The sequence below is a fragment of the Rhinoraja longicauda genome, chromosome 11 (assembly GCF_053455715.1).
Source record: "Rhinoraja longicauda isolate Sanriku21f chromosome 11, sRhiLon1.1, whole genome shotgun sequence".
Classification (NCBI taxonomy): Eukaryota; Metazoa; Chordata; class Chondrichthyes; order Rajiformes; family Arhynchobatidae; genus Rhinoraja; species Rhinoraja longicauda.
Genome location: NC_135963.1, coordinates 25,059,529 through 25,077,076, shown reverse-complemented (window position 1 = coordinate 25,077,076; position 17,548 = coordinate 25,059,529). Strand labels below are relative to the sequence as shown.

Genomic DNA, 17,548 nt, shown 5'->3' with positions numbered 1-17,548 from the left:
TCACCTATTCAAGTTCTCCAGGGATGGTGCCTGACCCGCTGTGTTACTCCAGCATTTTGTGTCCTTCTTTCCGTATTTGACAATGTGCTGGTAAAATGCTTCTCTTTCCAGTGAGGAGAAATTCAAACTTTAATGACGAGCCTCAGATATGATGTAGGGATGAATATCTTCCAATCTTCCTGCATGTCTGGTAACATTTTGTTCCATTGAATTAATGTGAGGATAACTGATGACCAATATCTAGACATTTAGCTCTGGCAAAGAAGATTCTATCTTACCGCCTCCCACAATGAATGAATGAATGAATGAATAAGTTTATTGGCCGAATATGTGCATATACAAGGAATATGCCATGGTGCACAATTTTGTCCAATTTTGTAGTTTTGGGTTTGCATCTAGCTTTCCTCTGCAAACCTCAAGGCTTCTTTTAAGCAAGATCTTTCATTAACTAAGTAGACAAAATAGGACAGTGCGACTATCTGTAGGTGTACCATCCTTCACTGGCAGTGGGTTTAAATCGTGGACCTTCCCATTTAACCACAATGTGGGAGTTCCTTCAGCACAAAGATTGAAATGGTTGAAGCACTGGAATGAGCACTGTTGCCAGGCTTTACCAATCCCCGCATCTTTTGTTTGGATGAAAGAAAACAGTCATATCACTCACCAAGTCACAATAAAGGTTGGGATGATGTTCAATATTTTATTGTTTCTTCTTTGCCTGATAGCAGAATGCAAAAATGTTAAAGAAGCAAGGGAAACCGTCTACAAGGATCTACTAATTAAGAATCTAACAAAAAATATCCTTGCATAATTTCCGAGCTACTTATTAATCTGCATGGATTCCCTTTTTCCCGCAACACATCTTTCTCACACCCACGTTTGAAATACTGAAAATAGCAACTCTTTCAAGGATGAGAAATAAATATTTGCTCAGACGTTAGCTGTGCATTAAGGGCCTGTCCCACGTTAGGCGATTTTAAGGCGACTGCCGGTGACTAGGCTGTCGCCGACAGTTCACCGGGTGTCGTGGGCATGATCTTGAGGAGTCTTCCAAGAATCGTAGTGGATCTCAGCGCGTCGCTGGGAAATCATTCGGAGTGAAATTTCTCGGCGACAGCTGGCTTGTCGCCAGGTATCGTTGCTTATTGTGGGCGCTGTCACATGCTGTCCCCAGGTTTGCTAGGTTCTCTTAGATGCATTTAGAAGCACATTATATTAAAATATGTAAAGTCATTTAAAAATACCATAAAATGCTTGTGTTTAACCAATTTATTTACCATCGGGACATTTGACAGGTAGATTGGAGGCGACAGTTTGACGGTCAGGTAAGCGTGGGAATTTTCGCAATGTTTATGGCCATCAGCCATTTCATTTAAAGCAGGATCCCAACCCAGATATGCAACCCAGAAACCAGATATGCACTTCCCGTACATTTTCAGAGAATGCCCACACACGTTTCACAATAACCCACTTAACCACTTAAAAAAATTTTTTTTTTAATACAGCTATTAGTAAACTGGAAGTAAATCCAGTTTATGCCTTGTTACAGTGAAGCTTGGTTTTTAAGTAACCCATACAAGATGTTATAGTTCAAAACTTTCAAGTACTTACCGACTTGTCAGTGATTTCACCGAAAATTAGGATGCCGGAGAAGCATTGACAGCGTGGGAATTTCACGATGTTTCTGAAGACGCTGTAATCTCGACCTGACTCGGCATTGACGTGGTCATTGTCGTCGGGTAAAAGAAAATTTTGCCGATCTGCTACGACTTTGACTGTCGCCAAAAAAATCGCCTAGTGGGACAGGCCCTTTAGTGGAATGTTGACATCTCGTGCAGAAAGTGTTAATAATGAAACTAAGAAGACACTGCATGTATATTATTTTTATTAAACTGGTCTATGCTTACATATAGCAATATATTTAGGTATAGCAATATATAGCAGTAGCCTGTTCTTCCTTTAGGGAACATTCTTGGTGAAAAGCATTTATGTATAAGGCAGCAATATTGTTATCAGCTATTCTTGGGGTTAAATGCAAGGTTAACTACAGGCTTAAAGAAAACGTCTTGTTCTGTTTGTTATTCTTCCATATTTTGTTTTGAGTGTGACTTCCTTGAATTTGGTGGCTACTGTGTGTAAGGCTACTTACACTACAGACCCGTAAATATTAAAGAAACCATAAAACTGGAGAGGAACAAGACTTTTACCTTGGCTCTCTGCAGACCCTGAGTGCTACTGGTGCAGGATGCTGGGCTAGAGATTATGGAGCACCTAAAATTGCTAGTGTAGGTCGGCCTGCTTGAGGTCGTGCCAGGCTTCTGCCACAAGGTTCTTTGAAACATGAAGCCCAAGGTATTTTTAATATGACAAATCAGGATTGTGTTTATAAAGGTTCCTCTGATTGCCCGCGATAGCTGAGCAAATCGATGAAGCCAATTGTTTTGTAGATCGTAGTAAGTAAGGAGTGGGAGCATCAAGAACAAAGGGGGAAGACTCACGACTACAGATAGAAACTGGATGGGGAGATGTGTGAGGAGTTGTTTTGTGTTAGAACTGGGATTGGTCTGAGAGGCAATTGGGCCAGGAGGCAGGAGATCTGGGGATACCCCGTGACTAAAGGATGGGATGGAAATGGAACCAAGTATCGAGAGAACCAATTAATAGAGGAACTAATAGAGGAACTACCTTTAAGACAAAGATCTCCTCGGACTTTCTGGTCCATGGAAAGGACCATGCAAACAGGGCCCTGAATGTTGGAAAATCTTGTTATCCACAAGTTAAAGGTGAAGAAGGAATTTCCGCAATGACATAAAAATGACAATGGAATCAAGGGATATGGGGGAAAAAACAGAAACAGGGTATTGATTCTGGATGATCAGCCATGATCATATTGAATGACGGTGCTGGCTTGAAGGGCTGAATGGCCTACTCCTGCGCCTACTTTCTATGTTTTTAAAATGTGCAGGGCACTCAGCTTGAAGCTCAGCATGTGACCCTGTGGCCCATATGCACTGGCACATCGTACATGTAAACAAACCAGAGTAAATTCACAGCAGTGCAGTGCCTGTACCCCGACTGACATTGAGCACAATGTCGGATTTCTAGGGTACCGTTTTACACCAATTGTTCAATGTAAAAATACCTAAATAGGGCATTCATCCCATTGTTTATTCTGAATAAATCTTCTTCGGTCTTTATTACAACATTTGCTGTATTTCTGAGTAACTCAGTGTGCATCATTGAATGCATGCAAAGAGCTGGATAGATGCGATACACTGCGAATCCTTGGCTTTGGTACTGCTTGATAGGGGTCATCCAGTTAATCTTCTGATAATCAAGATCCACAAGGATTTAATCCTAGGAGACTCATATACGAGTATTACCATGGGGGGGATTGAGTGAGAACTTGTGTGAGTTGGTTTAATTTTGGACATAGTATATTTATTATCTGCTATTTGTCACCCTTAATTCTTCAAAGTTGCACGAGGTGCTTCCTGATTGGAATAATTCTCAAGAGAAGGAACCATGTGGAAATACAATTGAACAGACTGATCCCTGTCCCAGTGATGGAGACATGCATTGATGAGGCCAATTAAGATATCTTGGTTTTCAGTAAATGTGTAGGAAGGAACTGCAGATGCTGGTTTACATTGAAGATAGGCACAAAATGCTGGAGTAACTCAGCGGGACAGGCAGCATCTCTGGATAGAAGGAATAGGTGACGTTTTGAGTCGAGACCCTTCTTCACAGCTCAGTCTGAAGAAGGTTCTCGACCCATAACGTCACCCATTTCTATCCAGAGATGCTGCCTGTCCCACTGAGTTACTCAAGCATTTTGTGTCGATCTTTGGTTTTCAGTAATATCCTGAAGAAGTCTAGAAGCAATATGGCTGCAATAATTAACTTCTGAGAACATGATCCTCTTCTATACCCCCACTTGAACCATCATCCCCCAGATGATAGTGAATCCAATTTTCAGAGGCCAACTGAATTGGTTCCAGTTAGGTGCAGTGGCTAGATGGTTGCTTGGTTACCTCAGAGAGCCAATAAGGTGCTTTGTGTCCGACTGGAACCAACTGCGGCCAAGGAGTCTATGGTCTAATATTACTCGATGCAAACAAACCAATGACAAATCTATTAAACTTATTTCCGCACGTTTCAATAAGAATTTGGACTCTCAGTGTCTGAGCTTCTTGTCCAGTAGTAGCATGTTCATCACACCAGTCCCCAGATTGGGCATTAAAGAGCTTAACGAATCACCAAATCGTTTACTCTTAATGTTGTTCCAGCTGCAAACCCTTTCAGCATGACAACTTTTTGAGTTACCATACTTTTTTGGAGATAAAACACAATAACTTCAGTGGCATTACAATATGTACATCATATTGGAGGCTTATTCACAAAATGCTGGAGTAACTCAGCAGGTCAGGCAGCATCTCAGGAGAGAAGGAATGGGTGACGTTTCGGGTCGAGACCCTTCTTCATATTTGAGGCTGATTGGAGTCCTAATTCCATAAAGGAGCTGCCTTAGCAACAACAGGGCAAGATTGCATCAATGATATTTTCTGTTCAAGAAAATTCCTTATTAATGTGTAACATAAATCAGGAAACAGCTGGAAGTTAAACTAAAGGTTTGGGTTTTAATGATATTGCTTTAGCTCATGTCACCCAGCTGAGCATTAGTAAATTTCGGGGGAAAACTGCTGAGAGCAGCAAAAGAGATCTGTGATGGAAATTATTTTTTTCAAAGGAGCAGCATTTTTGGCACCCTTCCATGGCAGTGGATAAAGGCCCCTATTTCAATTCTGTTAGCATATGTTTGCCTGCTAGGCCTGCTTTAATTTGCTGCTGAAGGCCATTTGAGGTTTGTTTCCACTGAAACTGATAGTGACTGGGTGTCCTTGGCATAGCAGGGCAACTGGCATGAATATTTAGAAAGCATATCACCCTGTGGACTGTGAGAAAAAGTTTTCTGGCAGAAGACAGCGGAGGAGATGGCCAAGGCTCTCACTTGTATGTTTTGACCAAGAGATAAGTTTGTGAAAGGTAGTTTTATCACATACAAACAATGTCAAGACTTAATGGCAGCTATTTTTTCCATTAAAAGTAGGGGAAAAAAATCTCAACTCATCTGGGAAACTCAATCCTGGCTAAATACTGCAGCATAATTTGCAAGTTGTTGTGTCATTTGTAATGTTTGTATCTTCTCAGAGTATATACACATTTTTCTTTTTTTCCTTGTGATGCAGGCCACACATTGTGCACTCTTATCTAGATTATTAATATTTATTGATGCACCCCGATCTAATAACAGTCGCTGCTGAGTCAAGATTAAAATAACAACTTTTATAGTATACACACTTGCCTGCTGCTTATGATCCTAATATCCAACAAGTATAAAACAGTTACAAGAAGAATCAAGCAGTTAGTGTCTTGGTACGACTGTGGAAACTAGACGTGGCAAAGCTGAAAAAGTCTCATCTTTTGCCCAAATCAGTGCTATTCATGGCCAGATGAGAGGAGGGAGCCTGCTCTGCACCAAAGCTAATCCAAGCAGATGGTTCAGTTTATAACAGCCTTCTGGGCCAATATTATTGATGGTATTAGGTTCCGTAGGCTTGTGTTCTTTGTACACTGGAGTTGATTAGAACATTCTGCATGAGATTGCTGAACTTTCACCGATCAGACATGGTGTCACAACTGTGCATGATCATTTCCATGCCATTATTTAGCAAAAGTGTCCACAAAACTTCATCTGAAAAAAAAAAATTGAAAACATGAGTTCTAGGAATAGGTTGGGCAGACTGGGGCTTTATTCCTTGGAGCACAGGAGGCTGAGGGGTGATCTTATAGAGGTGTATAAAATCATAAGGAGAATAGATAGTCTTTATCCCCAGGGTAGGGAAATAAAGAACTCAAGGACATAAGTTTAAGAAGAGAGGGGAAAGATTTAATAGGAACATGAGCTGCAACCTTTTCAGACAGAGGGTGGTGGGTATATGGAACAAGCTGACAGAGGAACAAGTTGAGACAGGTACAATAACAACATTTAAAAGACATTTCAACAGGTACATGTATGTGAAAGGCTGAGAGAGAAGAGGGCCAAACGTAGGCAAATGGGACTAGCCTAGAAGAGGCATCTTGGTCGGCATGGATGAGTTAGGCCGAAGGGCCTGTGTCTATGCTGTATGACAAGGGCAATGGCTCCATACAGTGTCCGTTTTCTCCGAGATCTTCGGTTTCCTCCCACACTCCAAAGACGTACAGGTATGTAGGTTAATTGGCTGGGTAAATGTAAAAATTGTAAAAATTGTCCCTAGTGGGTGTAGGATAGTGTTAATGTACGGGGATCACTTGGCGGCACGGACTTGGAGGGCCGAAAAGGCCTGTTTCCGGCTGTATATATATGATATGATATGATATGACACTGTGAAGTACAGGATTTATAAATTGCAACACAGTAACCAAAAAAAGGGACAATGTCAAATGTGTTCCTACAGCTCAGCGTGCCATGTAATACTTTGCCTTAAGATTCTGATGGAAAACTGCATGTGCTGCAAATCAATATCTAGTGGGAAGTAGGTTGGTATATGGGATGAATACGGTCCAATAGAGCCAGGTTACACAATTTTCACCGTTTTATAAATAAACAGTGTATTCTCAATAAAAAATAGTCTCAATAAATAGACCATGGGCTAGAAACTTGTTCACTCGGCACAAAACATGTTGTACTGTTGAAAATGGCTTAAACCATAGCAGGAGAATTTTCCACACATTTCTCTATCTACTCCTGTCCTTCAGCAACGGGCAAAGCTGCCACAGGCATTTTCCCACATTGCAGGTCTCCCCCAGTGTGCAGACATTCAGAAACATCCTGCAGGCTTTTAGCCGGCACTCCTGTCAGTCCGCAGGAGTACTGCACTGCTGTGACATTCAACTTGGATGTCACACGCAAATTGGAGGAACAGCACCTCGTATTTCACTTGGGCAGCACAACCCAGCGGTATGAATATTGAATGGCGGTGCTGGCTCGAAGGGCAGAGGGTGGTGGGTATATGGAACAAGCTGACAAGTAACCCTTGCATTCCCATTCTCTGTCCCTCCCTCATTCCAGTTGTCCTAATAGTTTCACTATTCGTACTTCTTTGTTATCACCTCTCCCACAGCCAACAATGGACCATTGTGGGCTCCACCTTTCCCGGGTCATCGGTGTGGGCTGTGATTTGTTCTGTACCTTTTCATACCTCTAGTTTCCCTCTTCCCTGACTCTCAGTCTGAAGAAGGGTCTCGACCAGAAACATCACCTCTTCCTTTTCTCCAGAGATGCTGCCTGACCCACAGAGTTACTCCTGCATTTTGTGTCTATCTTCATTGGAAACCAGCATCTGCAGTTCCTTCCCACACATTCAAAAGGAAACTGGATGCATAGCTGAAAGAGCAAAGATTACAGAGGTTTGGGGAGAAGGTTAGGGAGCTAGATTTCCCAGGCATAAAGCTAGCAGCGACTTAATGGGTTGTATGGCTTCTTATGGAGTCATGGAGTCATAGAGCCGTACAGCATGGAAGCAGGCCCTTTGGCCCAACCTGTCGATGTTGACATTCTGGACTAATCCCATTGGCCTGCATTTGGCCCCTATGCTCCTTGGGGCTGTAACCTTCCCGTTGAACTCTCTGCATTCTCAGTTAGATGAACATCTAGGATGGCTCTTTCCTAAAGAATTGTGTATAACCTCTATTGTCCTGGTGATATTTAACCTCATTCAATACCGTTAAATGATGTCCAGTCAGTATGCTATGCACAAATTGGCTACTGTATTACACAGACTACAATGGGTGACAATGGTCCAAAAGTACTGTCTTAGCTCTAGTGCACCTAGGGACAACTTGAAGTGTCTTTCAATTGTTCTTCACAACTCTCCACAAGTAGCTAAAATGGTCCTACTGTGGTTAATAGCACCCTGTGCTGTAGTTGCAATCTTTCCATGTAAATTAAATTCACTCTCTACGTGGCTTTCAGATTCAGACCAGCAGTGAGTAGAAGCCGCCCCTGTCGCTACGTGGTGGCTGCTGAGTTCATTGCCTCTACAGAAAATCCTACTGATTTATTTGGTGCTGGAACTGTTGTGGCACCACTGTGTGGATATTGCAAGCATTGCACATGTTAATTGTGTTGTGAGTAATGTGCTGTAAAATTCTGGTGATACTGGACTACAGGTATTCTGCTCAGTTACCAAAGTGTCTCCTTATGAAGATTAGCCACCTGCCCTACTTTAAGGGTAAACAGAAATAGAAGTTTGTAATGACTGTCCTAACAAAGTGCTCCCCTGCAACTTTAACAGTAACAGGTATCTGCCAATGCGACGGCTTCTGTAGGATTATCCTCGCTACTGAGAACAGTCTAAAGCAAATCCAGCTATTCTCCTACTCGTGAGTGAACTGGCAGAAGGCTGAGTAAACTGGCAGCTGCATGTACATGTTGGGTGCACAAGAAAAAGTCCATCTTGAACAGTATTGCCACCAATAAACCCTCACTTTAGCAGTTTTTGGAAATCAACAATGATCAAAAAACTGAGTTGAGGCAACCTGATAAATATCATGACTCTAAGAGTAGAGTTTGCACGTTCTCCCTGTGACTGCATGAGTTTCCTCTGGGTTCTCTGGTTTCTCCCTGTGTCCCAAAGGCGTGTGGGTTTGTAGGTGAATTGATCTCTGTTAATTGCAGCTGATGTGTAGGGAGTGGATGAGAACGTGGGATAACATAGAACTAGTGTAAACGGGTGATCGATGGCCAGTGCAGACTTGGTGGGCCAAAGGGCCAGACTTGGTGGGCCAAAGGGCCAGACTTGGTGGGCCAAAGGGCCAGTTTCCAAGCTGTGCCTCGAAAACTAAAACTAAAACTGTGAAAAATTGCATGAATTTATTCCTTCCCAGCTCATGGATTAAACATATGTTTGCTTAGTCTGGTTTATTTCACAGTATCTTGAAAAATGTTGCTACATTTATGGGATAGCATTTCATGGGGGAATTCTAGTGGCATAAGTTATGGCGAGGAGAGTTTTATACAGTTTTTCCTCTTGGACAGGAGAAATTTAAAGCATTTCCTTGAATTAGCTCCAGAGTGCACAGTAACAATGGACACATAGCCTGTAGGACTACAATTGAAGAGGAACAGTGTGATGTTAACATACATTCAAAGAAACTAACATCGAAATATCCAGACGTCATGATTTTTGCTGGAAATGCCAGCAAAATTTACCAGGCCAGGCAGCATCTACGAAGGGGGAATCAGAGGGGATGAAAGGAGAGTACCATCCATGACCACAGGGAAGTTGGATTGATCAGGCACAGTACCTCTGGGACTGGTAGCTGCCTCTGTACTTAAATAAACTGGTGGGATCATTATTTTTTTTTCAGTTGCTGTGATCATTTCCATTGGGCCTCACTGCAAGGACGAACTCCTAATGCCATTTTTTCCCCACTAACTCCTAATGCCATTTTCTTTCGCTACTGTCATTTCATTACTGCTCACAGTTCAGAGTGGTTGGGTTTGTGTGCGTGCATATATGTGTGTGTGTGTAAGCGATTGTGTGTGTCTGTGAGTGTGTGTAAGCACGTGCATGTGTCTGAGTGTGTGTAAGCACGTGTGTGTGTGTCTGTGAGCATGTGTGTGCGCACGTGTGTGTGGAAGAGAGATGCAGGAGTGAGGGAATAAGGTGGTAAACCAGTGTGACTTTGGAGAGGAGGCAGGAGGCAGATAAGCAAGCTTGTCCTTGACTTTCCCTGTAGTTAGTGAGCTCTTTATTTTAGATTTAGATTTAGGGATACAGCGCAGAAACAGGCCCTTCGGTCCACCGGGTCCGCGCCGCCCAGCGATCCCCGCACATTAACACTATCCTACACCCACTAGGGACAATTTTTACATTTGCCCAGCCAATTAACCTACAAACCTGTACGTCTTTGGAGTGTGGGAGGAAACCGAAGATCTCGGAGAAAACCCACGCAGGTCACAGGAAGAACGTACAAACTCCGTACAGTCCAGCACCCGTAGTCAGGATCGAACCTGAGTCTCCAGCGCTGCATTCGTTGTAAGGCAGCAACTCTACCACTGCGCCACCGTGCCGCCTTCTACCATGTGGCATTTTCTCACAGGGAGAGGACACACTGATTAATGAAAAGGACATGGAGCACGAAACTGCAGAGACCCATGAGTCCATCTACCTCCAAACATCTTTCTTAAAATGTCACGTCGAACAAGAAAAAGGACTGGAAGGGTACAATAGTAACACACGGTTGCTAATACTTGAACATAAATTGGAAGAGGGATTACTTTATAGTAGAGAAAGATATGAAACTAAATTCTTAAAATGCTCAAAATGAAGGCAGATTCTTTGTCACTGTGCTTTGTGGGCAAATACAGTCGGACCTAAAACACCCGTTTAATTCTCACAACTATAAATGACAGCAGCTGAAACCTACTCCTTAACCAGCTTCGATCCAGATTTTTGTTTTCAACGTTGCCTGAAGGTCTGATTCTGCAACACTGTTTCTTGGAAGCTACTGCCAGAGTTGGCTTTTTAATGCTTTGATTTCATTTGATTTTTCTCACCCTCATTGCAAATTAGTTCATTAATAATGCAAAAGAAAAACATCAAATCGCAGGCAGGATCCAGACTTGCCATTTACAAAGTTTTAAAGAGACAAATGATAAATATAGATGGTTTAACCGATTTATATAAGTGAGCTAAGGAGACACAAGAGGCTACAGATGTTGGAATCTTGAGTAAACAAAGTGCTGGAGCAAGTCAGCGGGTCAGGCAGCTGACTATGGAGGAAAATGCACAGACGACATTTCGGGTTTGGGATCCTTCTTCATGGTATTGGGGTTATTAGTATCCAATTTTTTGGAGTAAACTTAGTCTGCTCTTGAATTTCTTTGGCACCTGCAGTATGTCTTCAACAGTTGCTGTGTTGAATGACAATTGCTGTTTCACTTATAAGCCCAGTACTTGAACGCTCCAAAGCTTTGGTGCCACCTAGTCAGCTTCACACAGCCCAAAGGCCCTTCCTTCTCACATTGCCCCAGACTTCCATCAGCTTCATGGGAGCCCTCCAACATCTCATCCTGTCATCATGCCCTTTATCCTGTATCTGTACACTGTGGACGGCTTGATTGTAATCATGTATAGTCTTTTTATTGAATGGATTGCACGCTACAAAAAGCTTTGCACTGTGTCTCGGTACACATGATAATAAACTAAAGGGTGTCAGGGGTTATGGGGATAAGGCAGGAGAATGGGGTGGAGAGGGGGAGATAGATCAGCTATGATTGAGTGGCAGAGTAGACTTGATGGGCTGAATGGCCTAATTCTGCTCCTATCACTTATGAACGAAACTAAACTAAATTGTTTTCCACCCTAGATGACCTCCTACCCCTATCAGCCAAGTGATGTAAAACTATTCATCAGCCATGAAAATGCAGAAAGATGGAACATAGAAAACTAGAGCAGGAGTAGGCTGTTTGGTGCTTTGATCCTGCTTAAATTCAATTAAATTCAAATTACTCGTGGCTGGTGCTTTATTTCAATGATGTAAACCCACTCTCTATATCACAGGGGCATAATGCTTTGAGTGCAAAAGTTTCTCATCTTAGTCCTCTGTCTCGCTCTTTATCCTTAGGCTGTGATTCCAACATTCTGGACCCCCCCTTTTAGGGAAACATCCTCGCCGCATCCAGTCGGTTTAGCCTTGTCAGAGTGTTGAAAGTTTGAAGGAACTCGATGCTTTTATTTGCTTTAAAGCATTCTCTTTGCTCGCGAAGTCACAAAGAGGACATTTCATATTTAATTCATTATGGAGAGGCCCTTTGAAATTCATGAGGCATTATCTTCAGAGAAACTAAACTAAAAATGGCTTCCTGTAAAAAAGCAGCAGCCAACATTAAAACATTCCCAAATGCACTTTGTGTGAGAAGGAACTGCAGATGCTGGTTTAAACTGCAGATAGACACAAAAAGCTGGAGTAACTCAGCAGGACAGGCATCATCTCTGGGGAGAAGGAATGGGTGACGTTTCGGGTCGAGACGTCTGAAGAAGGGTCTCGACCCAAAACCTCACTCGTTCCTTCTCTCCAGAGACGCTGCCTGTCCCGCTGAGTTACTCCAGCTTTTTGTGGCTATCCCAAATATGCTTTGTTGGGGAAGGATATCAGGGCCTTACATCATGCTGAACTTCCTGATCCACCTGTCCAGGCCTGAAATTTCCAGGAAAGTTTAGGTGATTCTGAGATGTAGAGCAATTTCTCTGGAGGACATTTGCATGCAACTGATTTATACTAAAATAGTGAGAATCAAGGAACTGCAGATGCTGACATCTTGAACTGCAGATGCTGACATCAACAAACAAGATTTGCAGAGGATGTTAGAATCATTTTACTGCTCTGCCCATGAGAAAATTAGTTATTTTTTACCAACAGATCTCAACTTAAATTCAGTCTGAAGAAAGGTCTCGACCTGAAACGTCACCCATTCCTTCTCTCCTGAGATGCTGCCTGACCTGCTGAGTTACTCCAGCATTTTGTGAATAAATACCTTTGATTTTTACCAGCATCTGCAGTTATTTTCTTACACAGCTTAAATTGAGTTCAACTTCCAGTGGCAGTCGTTTTAATACTAAAAGTGGCCAGGAGATTTGTCTAACGTTTTCCCAGTGTAATAAAACTCTTAACCTATTGGTCATGGAGAATACATTTATTTTCTAAATGTAAGATGTATTTTGATTTAAATTGTTGGTGCACTTATTTATAGATTGGACTGTGGGGGTTGGTGGGGTGGGTGTGGAGGGCAATTGGAGATTAAACATTGTGTATCATGCCATTGTTACGAGTGGGGTTTTGCATTGGTTTAAATAGATGGATTAAATATCAGACAGCATAGTAAAGTAAGATTTGGGATTAGATTAGTGGTTTCAATCCACCCAAAATATTTATTGTTAAATGTAAGTTCCTGCACCATAGGCCTCTGTCAGAATTTGACACTAGGCAGCAGGGACATGCTGGGCAGGTCTTGTAGAACGGCTAATGTGGGAGTTCGGAAATTGCAGTTGCTCCATATTCAACACTAAAGAAGGGTCCCAACCCGCAACATCACCTATCCATGTTCTCCAGAGATGCTGCCTGACCCGCTGAGTTACTCCAGCACTTTGTCGTTTCTTTGTAAACCAGCATCTGCAGTTCCTTATGTATACCATAATCATGTGGTCTTTCTCCCTACCCACTGAACATGTATAGGGGGGCATGGAGAATAGGAATCCTGTAGTGGATTGTCGAGGCCATGTCTTAGTTTGGGGTGCCCTCTTTTTGTGTGGCCTGCTGATCAAAGCATGGCTCGGTAACCCACACTGAGAATGGGCCTATCTCACATCAACAAAGGCCCAGCACCCAAAAACGAGAGGTTAAGCTTCCTCGAAAGGCACTTTTTGTAAGAATCCATTAAAAAAAATAAAAATTGCAGTAATAATCTTTGAAATAGTTTATGTAAACGTGTGATTCGGATTAATACTGTCATCGAAGAGCACTGAATTTGCATGTAAAAAATGTGCACTTGTTCCTGTTGTTGAAAGATCCGGTCCATGGTGTAAGCTGGTCAATTTTCCACCTGCAGGCTCTAACATAATTAAAATAGACTCCAGAATAGAAAACGTCTAGCACAGAGTCTAGTCCTAGCGGATATAACTGCAGTTGTACGAGTGCGCCTTTCAAAGTCTAGCCAACTGGACTACTTGTCGAGAATGATAAGAATACGTGTCGGTACACAGTTTGTAACATAATGGTCATGATTAAAAATCCAGTTCAGATGATGCTCAGAGCAGGCTGCGGGCAGGCATAATAAATAATCTCTCTGTGTTCTACATTGACAGGTCCCTCGGGGCAAGAGCTAACTGAGCTGTTAACTTTGCCGGATCAAGCACCGCAGATTGTGATGAAGCTGATTGAGGGCTTGGAGAAGCAAGGTACGTTTGTTAAGAATTCCCTCGGTTACTTTTTTTGGTCAAATTGCAGCCACTTGCATCCACACACCAGCATGCAAGCAAGCGTCTGTCTCAGTCAAAAATGAACAAATCCTTCATTTTTGCATAAAAGTCGAAGAGTTCAAGCTATGGTTCATGCTGAGGACTACAATGTTGGTCTTCAAGAAAAAACAGAGAGTGCTAGAAGTAATCAGCAGGTCACCCTTGGAGAGAAAAACAGAGTTAAGGGCCTGTCCCACTTAGGCGATTTTTTTGGCGACTGCCGGCGACTGTCAAAGTCGTAGCAGATCGCTGAACTTTTCTTTAACCCGACGACAATGCCCACGACAATGCCGAGTCAGGTCGAGATTACAGCGTATTCTGAAACATCGCGAAATTCCCACGCTGTCAATGCTTCTCCGGCGTCCTAATTTTCGCTGAAATCACTGACAAGTCGGTAAGTACTTGAGAGTTTTGAACTATAACACCTTGTATGGGTTATTTAAAAACCAAGCTTCACTTGTAACAAGGAATAAACCGGATTTACTTCCAGTTGACTAATAGCTGTATTAAAAAATTGATTTAAAAAGTTGTTCAGTGGATTTTTGTGAAAAGTTTGTGGGCATTCTTTGAAAATGTAAGGGAGATATATATCTGGTTTCTGGGTTGCATATCTGGGTTGGGAGCCCACTTTAAATGTAATGGCGGAGGCCAAAAACATCGCAAAAATTCCCACGCTTACCTGACTGTCAAACTGTCACCTCCAATCTACCTGTCAAATGTCCTGACGGTAAATAAATTCATTAAACACAAGCATTTTATGGTATTTTGAAATGACTTTACTTATTTTAATATTATGTGCTTCTAAATGCATCTTAAGAGAACCTATCAAACCTGGGGACAGCATGCGACAGCGCCCGCAATAAGCTACGATACCTGGCAACAAGCCAGCTGTCGCCAAGAGATTTCAAACCGTTTGATTTCTCCGCGACGCGCCAAGATCCACTACGATCTTTGGAAGACTCCTCACGATCATGCCCACGACACCCCGGAGAACTGTCGGCGACAGCCTAGTCGCCGGCAGTCGCCTTAAAATCGCCTAAGTGGGACAGGCCCTTTAATGTTTCAGGTCAATGATTCTTCATCAGGGTCATTGGCATCAATCAAGTGAGAGGCAGCCATTTGGCTCCCACCAGAACTTTAAAGGTCAAGGCAAACAGAGCAATATGGCAGCATGACAATGTTCTGCTGGAAGTTTAGATCCCGAGCAAGCTTTCTGCTTTTGCTGGTCTCAGAGAAAACTCTATACTGGGCTGGGTTAGTATTGCAAAGTTTTTGTCGCAAACAGCTGGAGCCATAAGATTCCTGAAAAAAATCATCTCGATCAAGAATATTAAAGAGTCCGAGATGCAAATGAGGGAGCATTGTTATAGAATTAATGTCATTCTTTCTGATGTCTGTGATTTAAAGAAAACAGAAAAGAACACTGGCACACTCACAATCCTCAACACTGCAGCTTATTAATAAATATCCTGCAGCCATACTACCAATTGAAGTTGTGTCAGTTTCCATCCTGTGAGTGGCCTTCAGCCTTCAAAAGCTTTACACTTTTCAATGTGCACAATGTGTAAAGAAGTGTCCGAGAAGAAATGGCCGAATAGATTTCCCCTATATAGGTTTAATGAATAGGTAATACTTGACCATCTTCATTCTTTACTTACATTCAGATCTATCATCTGCTTTTTCTTGTGTTATCTCTTGTCATGGGCCTGTCCTGAATGGTGCGCTGGATAATTACCCATGATCCTCTGAGGGGCCTGTACTGCTAAAACATCAAGCATGCATTAGTGACCCGTGGAAACTTATTTTCAGATGGATAATCCTGTTTTTATCTATCTACTCTGTACCACCTTATCCTAAAACTCACTTGTTCTGCAGTTCCACTTCCCCCTGCTGCTTCAACAGACTTTCCCCATTTCCTTCCGCTATCAAAGATGGGAAACTTCAATAACTCTTGCATTCTAAATCACTCCCCTTTCACTTCCTACTCTCTGTCCAGCTCCACCTCTTTCTAAGTTTTCACTATCCCTTATCATCTTCCTTCTGATCCCAGCCATCCAGTTATAGAGTCAAAGAGTCATTTTGCATGGAAGCTGGCCTTTCGGCCCAACATGTCTATGTTGACCATGGTGCACCATCTAAGCTAGTGTCATTTATTGCATTTAGCCAATATTCCTCAAAACTTTTCCTATCAGTTCATAATCCTCATTTTCATCCTCACTTCCTCAGCTCAATGCATTCCAAGCCTAGAGATGATGCAGCCCATCTGCAAGTCTGCAGCACTCCACTCACCAAGGGGCCAACACCAAGACTACCACCAAACCTGCAAACAAGTGCTGCTGTTATTTAGCAAACTGACATCTACCTCACTGAGGCTGAAGACCAACTAAATGACACCTCCCCAGACCTCTCACTGGCCCATGACCTCCACCACTAAACATTAGGCCATTGTCTCCCAGAAAATCACTGAGTTTATTTCCTCTGAAGAGCCCACCTTTATAACCTCTTGCTTCATGTTACCCGAGCCTCACATAGCCAACTTCTACTTCCTGCTGGTCCACAAGCAGGACTGTCAGAGTAGACACATCACTTCAGCCGGTTCTTGCTCCACTCACAGAATATTGGGATATAGATATAAAGTGAAAAACATCGTTTTATTTACAGTGGGTGTTGGGACTGCGATGGGTAGTGCAGACAAGCTAGTTCCTTGTTTCTCATAAAAAAACATGCACATAATGATGGAAATTTCACTGGAGACCTCGGGCAATTTTTTGCACATCTGATTTAATTTCCATCAAGATTTGAGAGGAACAACCAGGGCTCATGCCCATGGAAAGAAGATGGAACCAGTGTTGCTCAGGTGCATCAGGATCCAGCAGAGGCTGCCTCCAAACACAAAACATTATTGTACCTTTTTCGAAAAGGAGTCAGGAGGAACATTCAAGTATGTTTGTTCAACATTGTCACGACAAGGCGCCTTGATCACACTTATTTCCACCATTTGGACGGTGTTAGAGTTTTCAGGCTGAACCATGGGCAGACCAGACTTGGAGTTGAGCATTAAAGTTATTGGAAGAGTCATGAAAGGGAAATGTTTTTGCTCATGTGCTCCTGAATCAGCCCCAGGAGTGCAGGCAACCTTGGAATTACTGTCCACTTGTTTCCATTAAAGCAGAATGATGGCTGTATATTTGTGATTTCCCAAGCTGCAGTTCTGGTGAATGAGTATCAGTGCCAAGAGAGCACAAGCTCCTAACTTACCCTCGAACTCCTTCAGGCAGCAATAGGTTCCAATTCAAAAAGTCCTGAAGGAAAAGGCTAGCATCAGAATGACATGGGCAGATGTCTTTCCATCATTTAAAGCAGTGCTGTAATTACCCTAAGTATTCTTTGATGTGGTTTCAATAAGCCCATACAACAGCACAGGGTCCTCCACAATTTGCTTGTGTAGGTAGTCCTGAGTGTGAAATTTGCCCTTGCAGGTC

At 42.6% G+C, this 17,548-nt stretch overlaps 1 protein-coding gene across 2 annotated transcripts in view; it reads left to right on the top strand.

Moving 5' to 3' along the window:
* The window catches only part of pik3r3b (phosphoinositide-3-kinase, regulatory subunit 3b (gamma)), a 515,510-nt gene that overhangs the window by 123,844 nt on the left and 374,118 nt on the right, over nt 1–17,548 (top strand). For both annotated transcript variants that reach the window (XR_013547854.1, XM_078408495.1), the window contains exon 3: nt 13,914–14,006. Coding sequence is in view for 1 of the 2 variants with exons in the window: in XM_078408495.1 (XP_078264621.1) it covers nt 13,914–14,006 (93 nt within the window). In the remaining variant the exon portion in view is untranslated. The remainder of the gene's footprint in view (nt 1–13,913; nt 14,007–17,548) is intronic.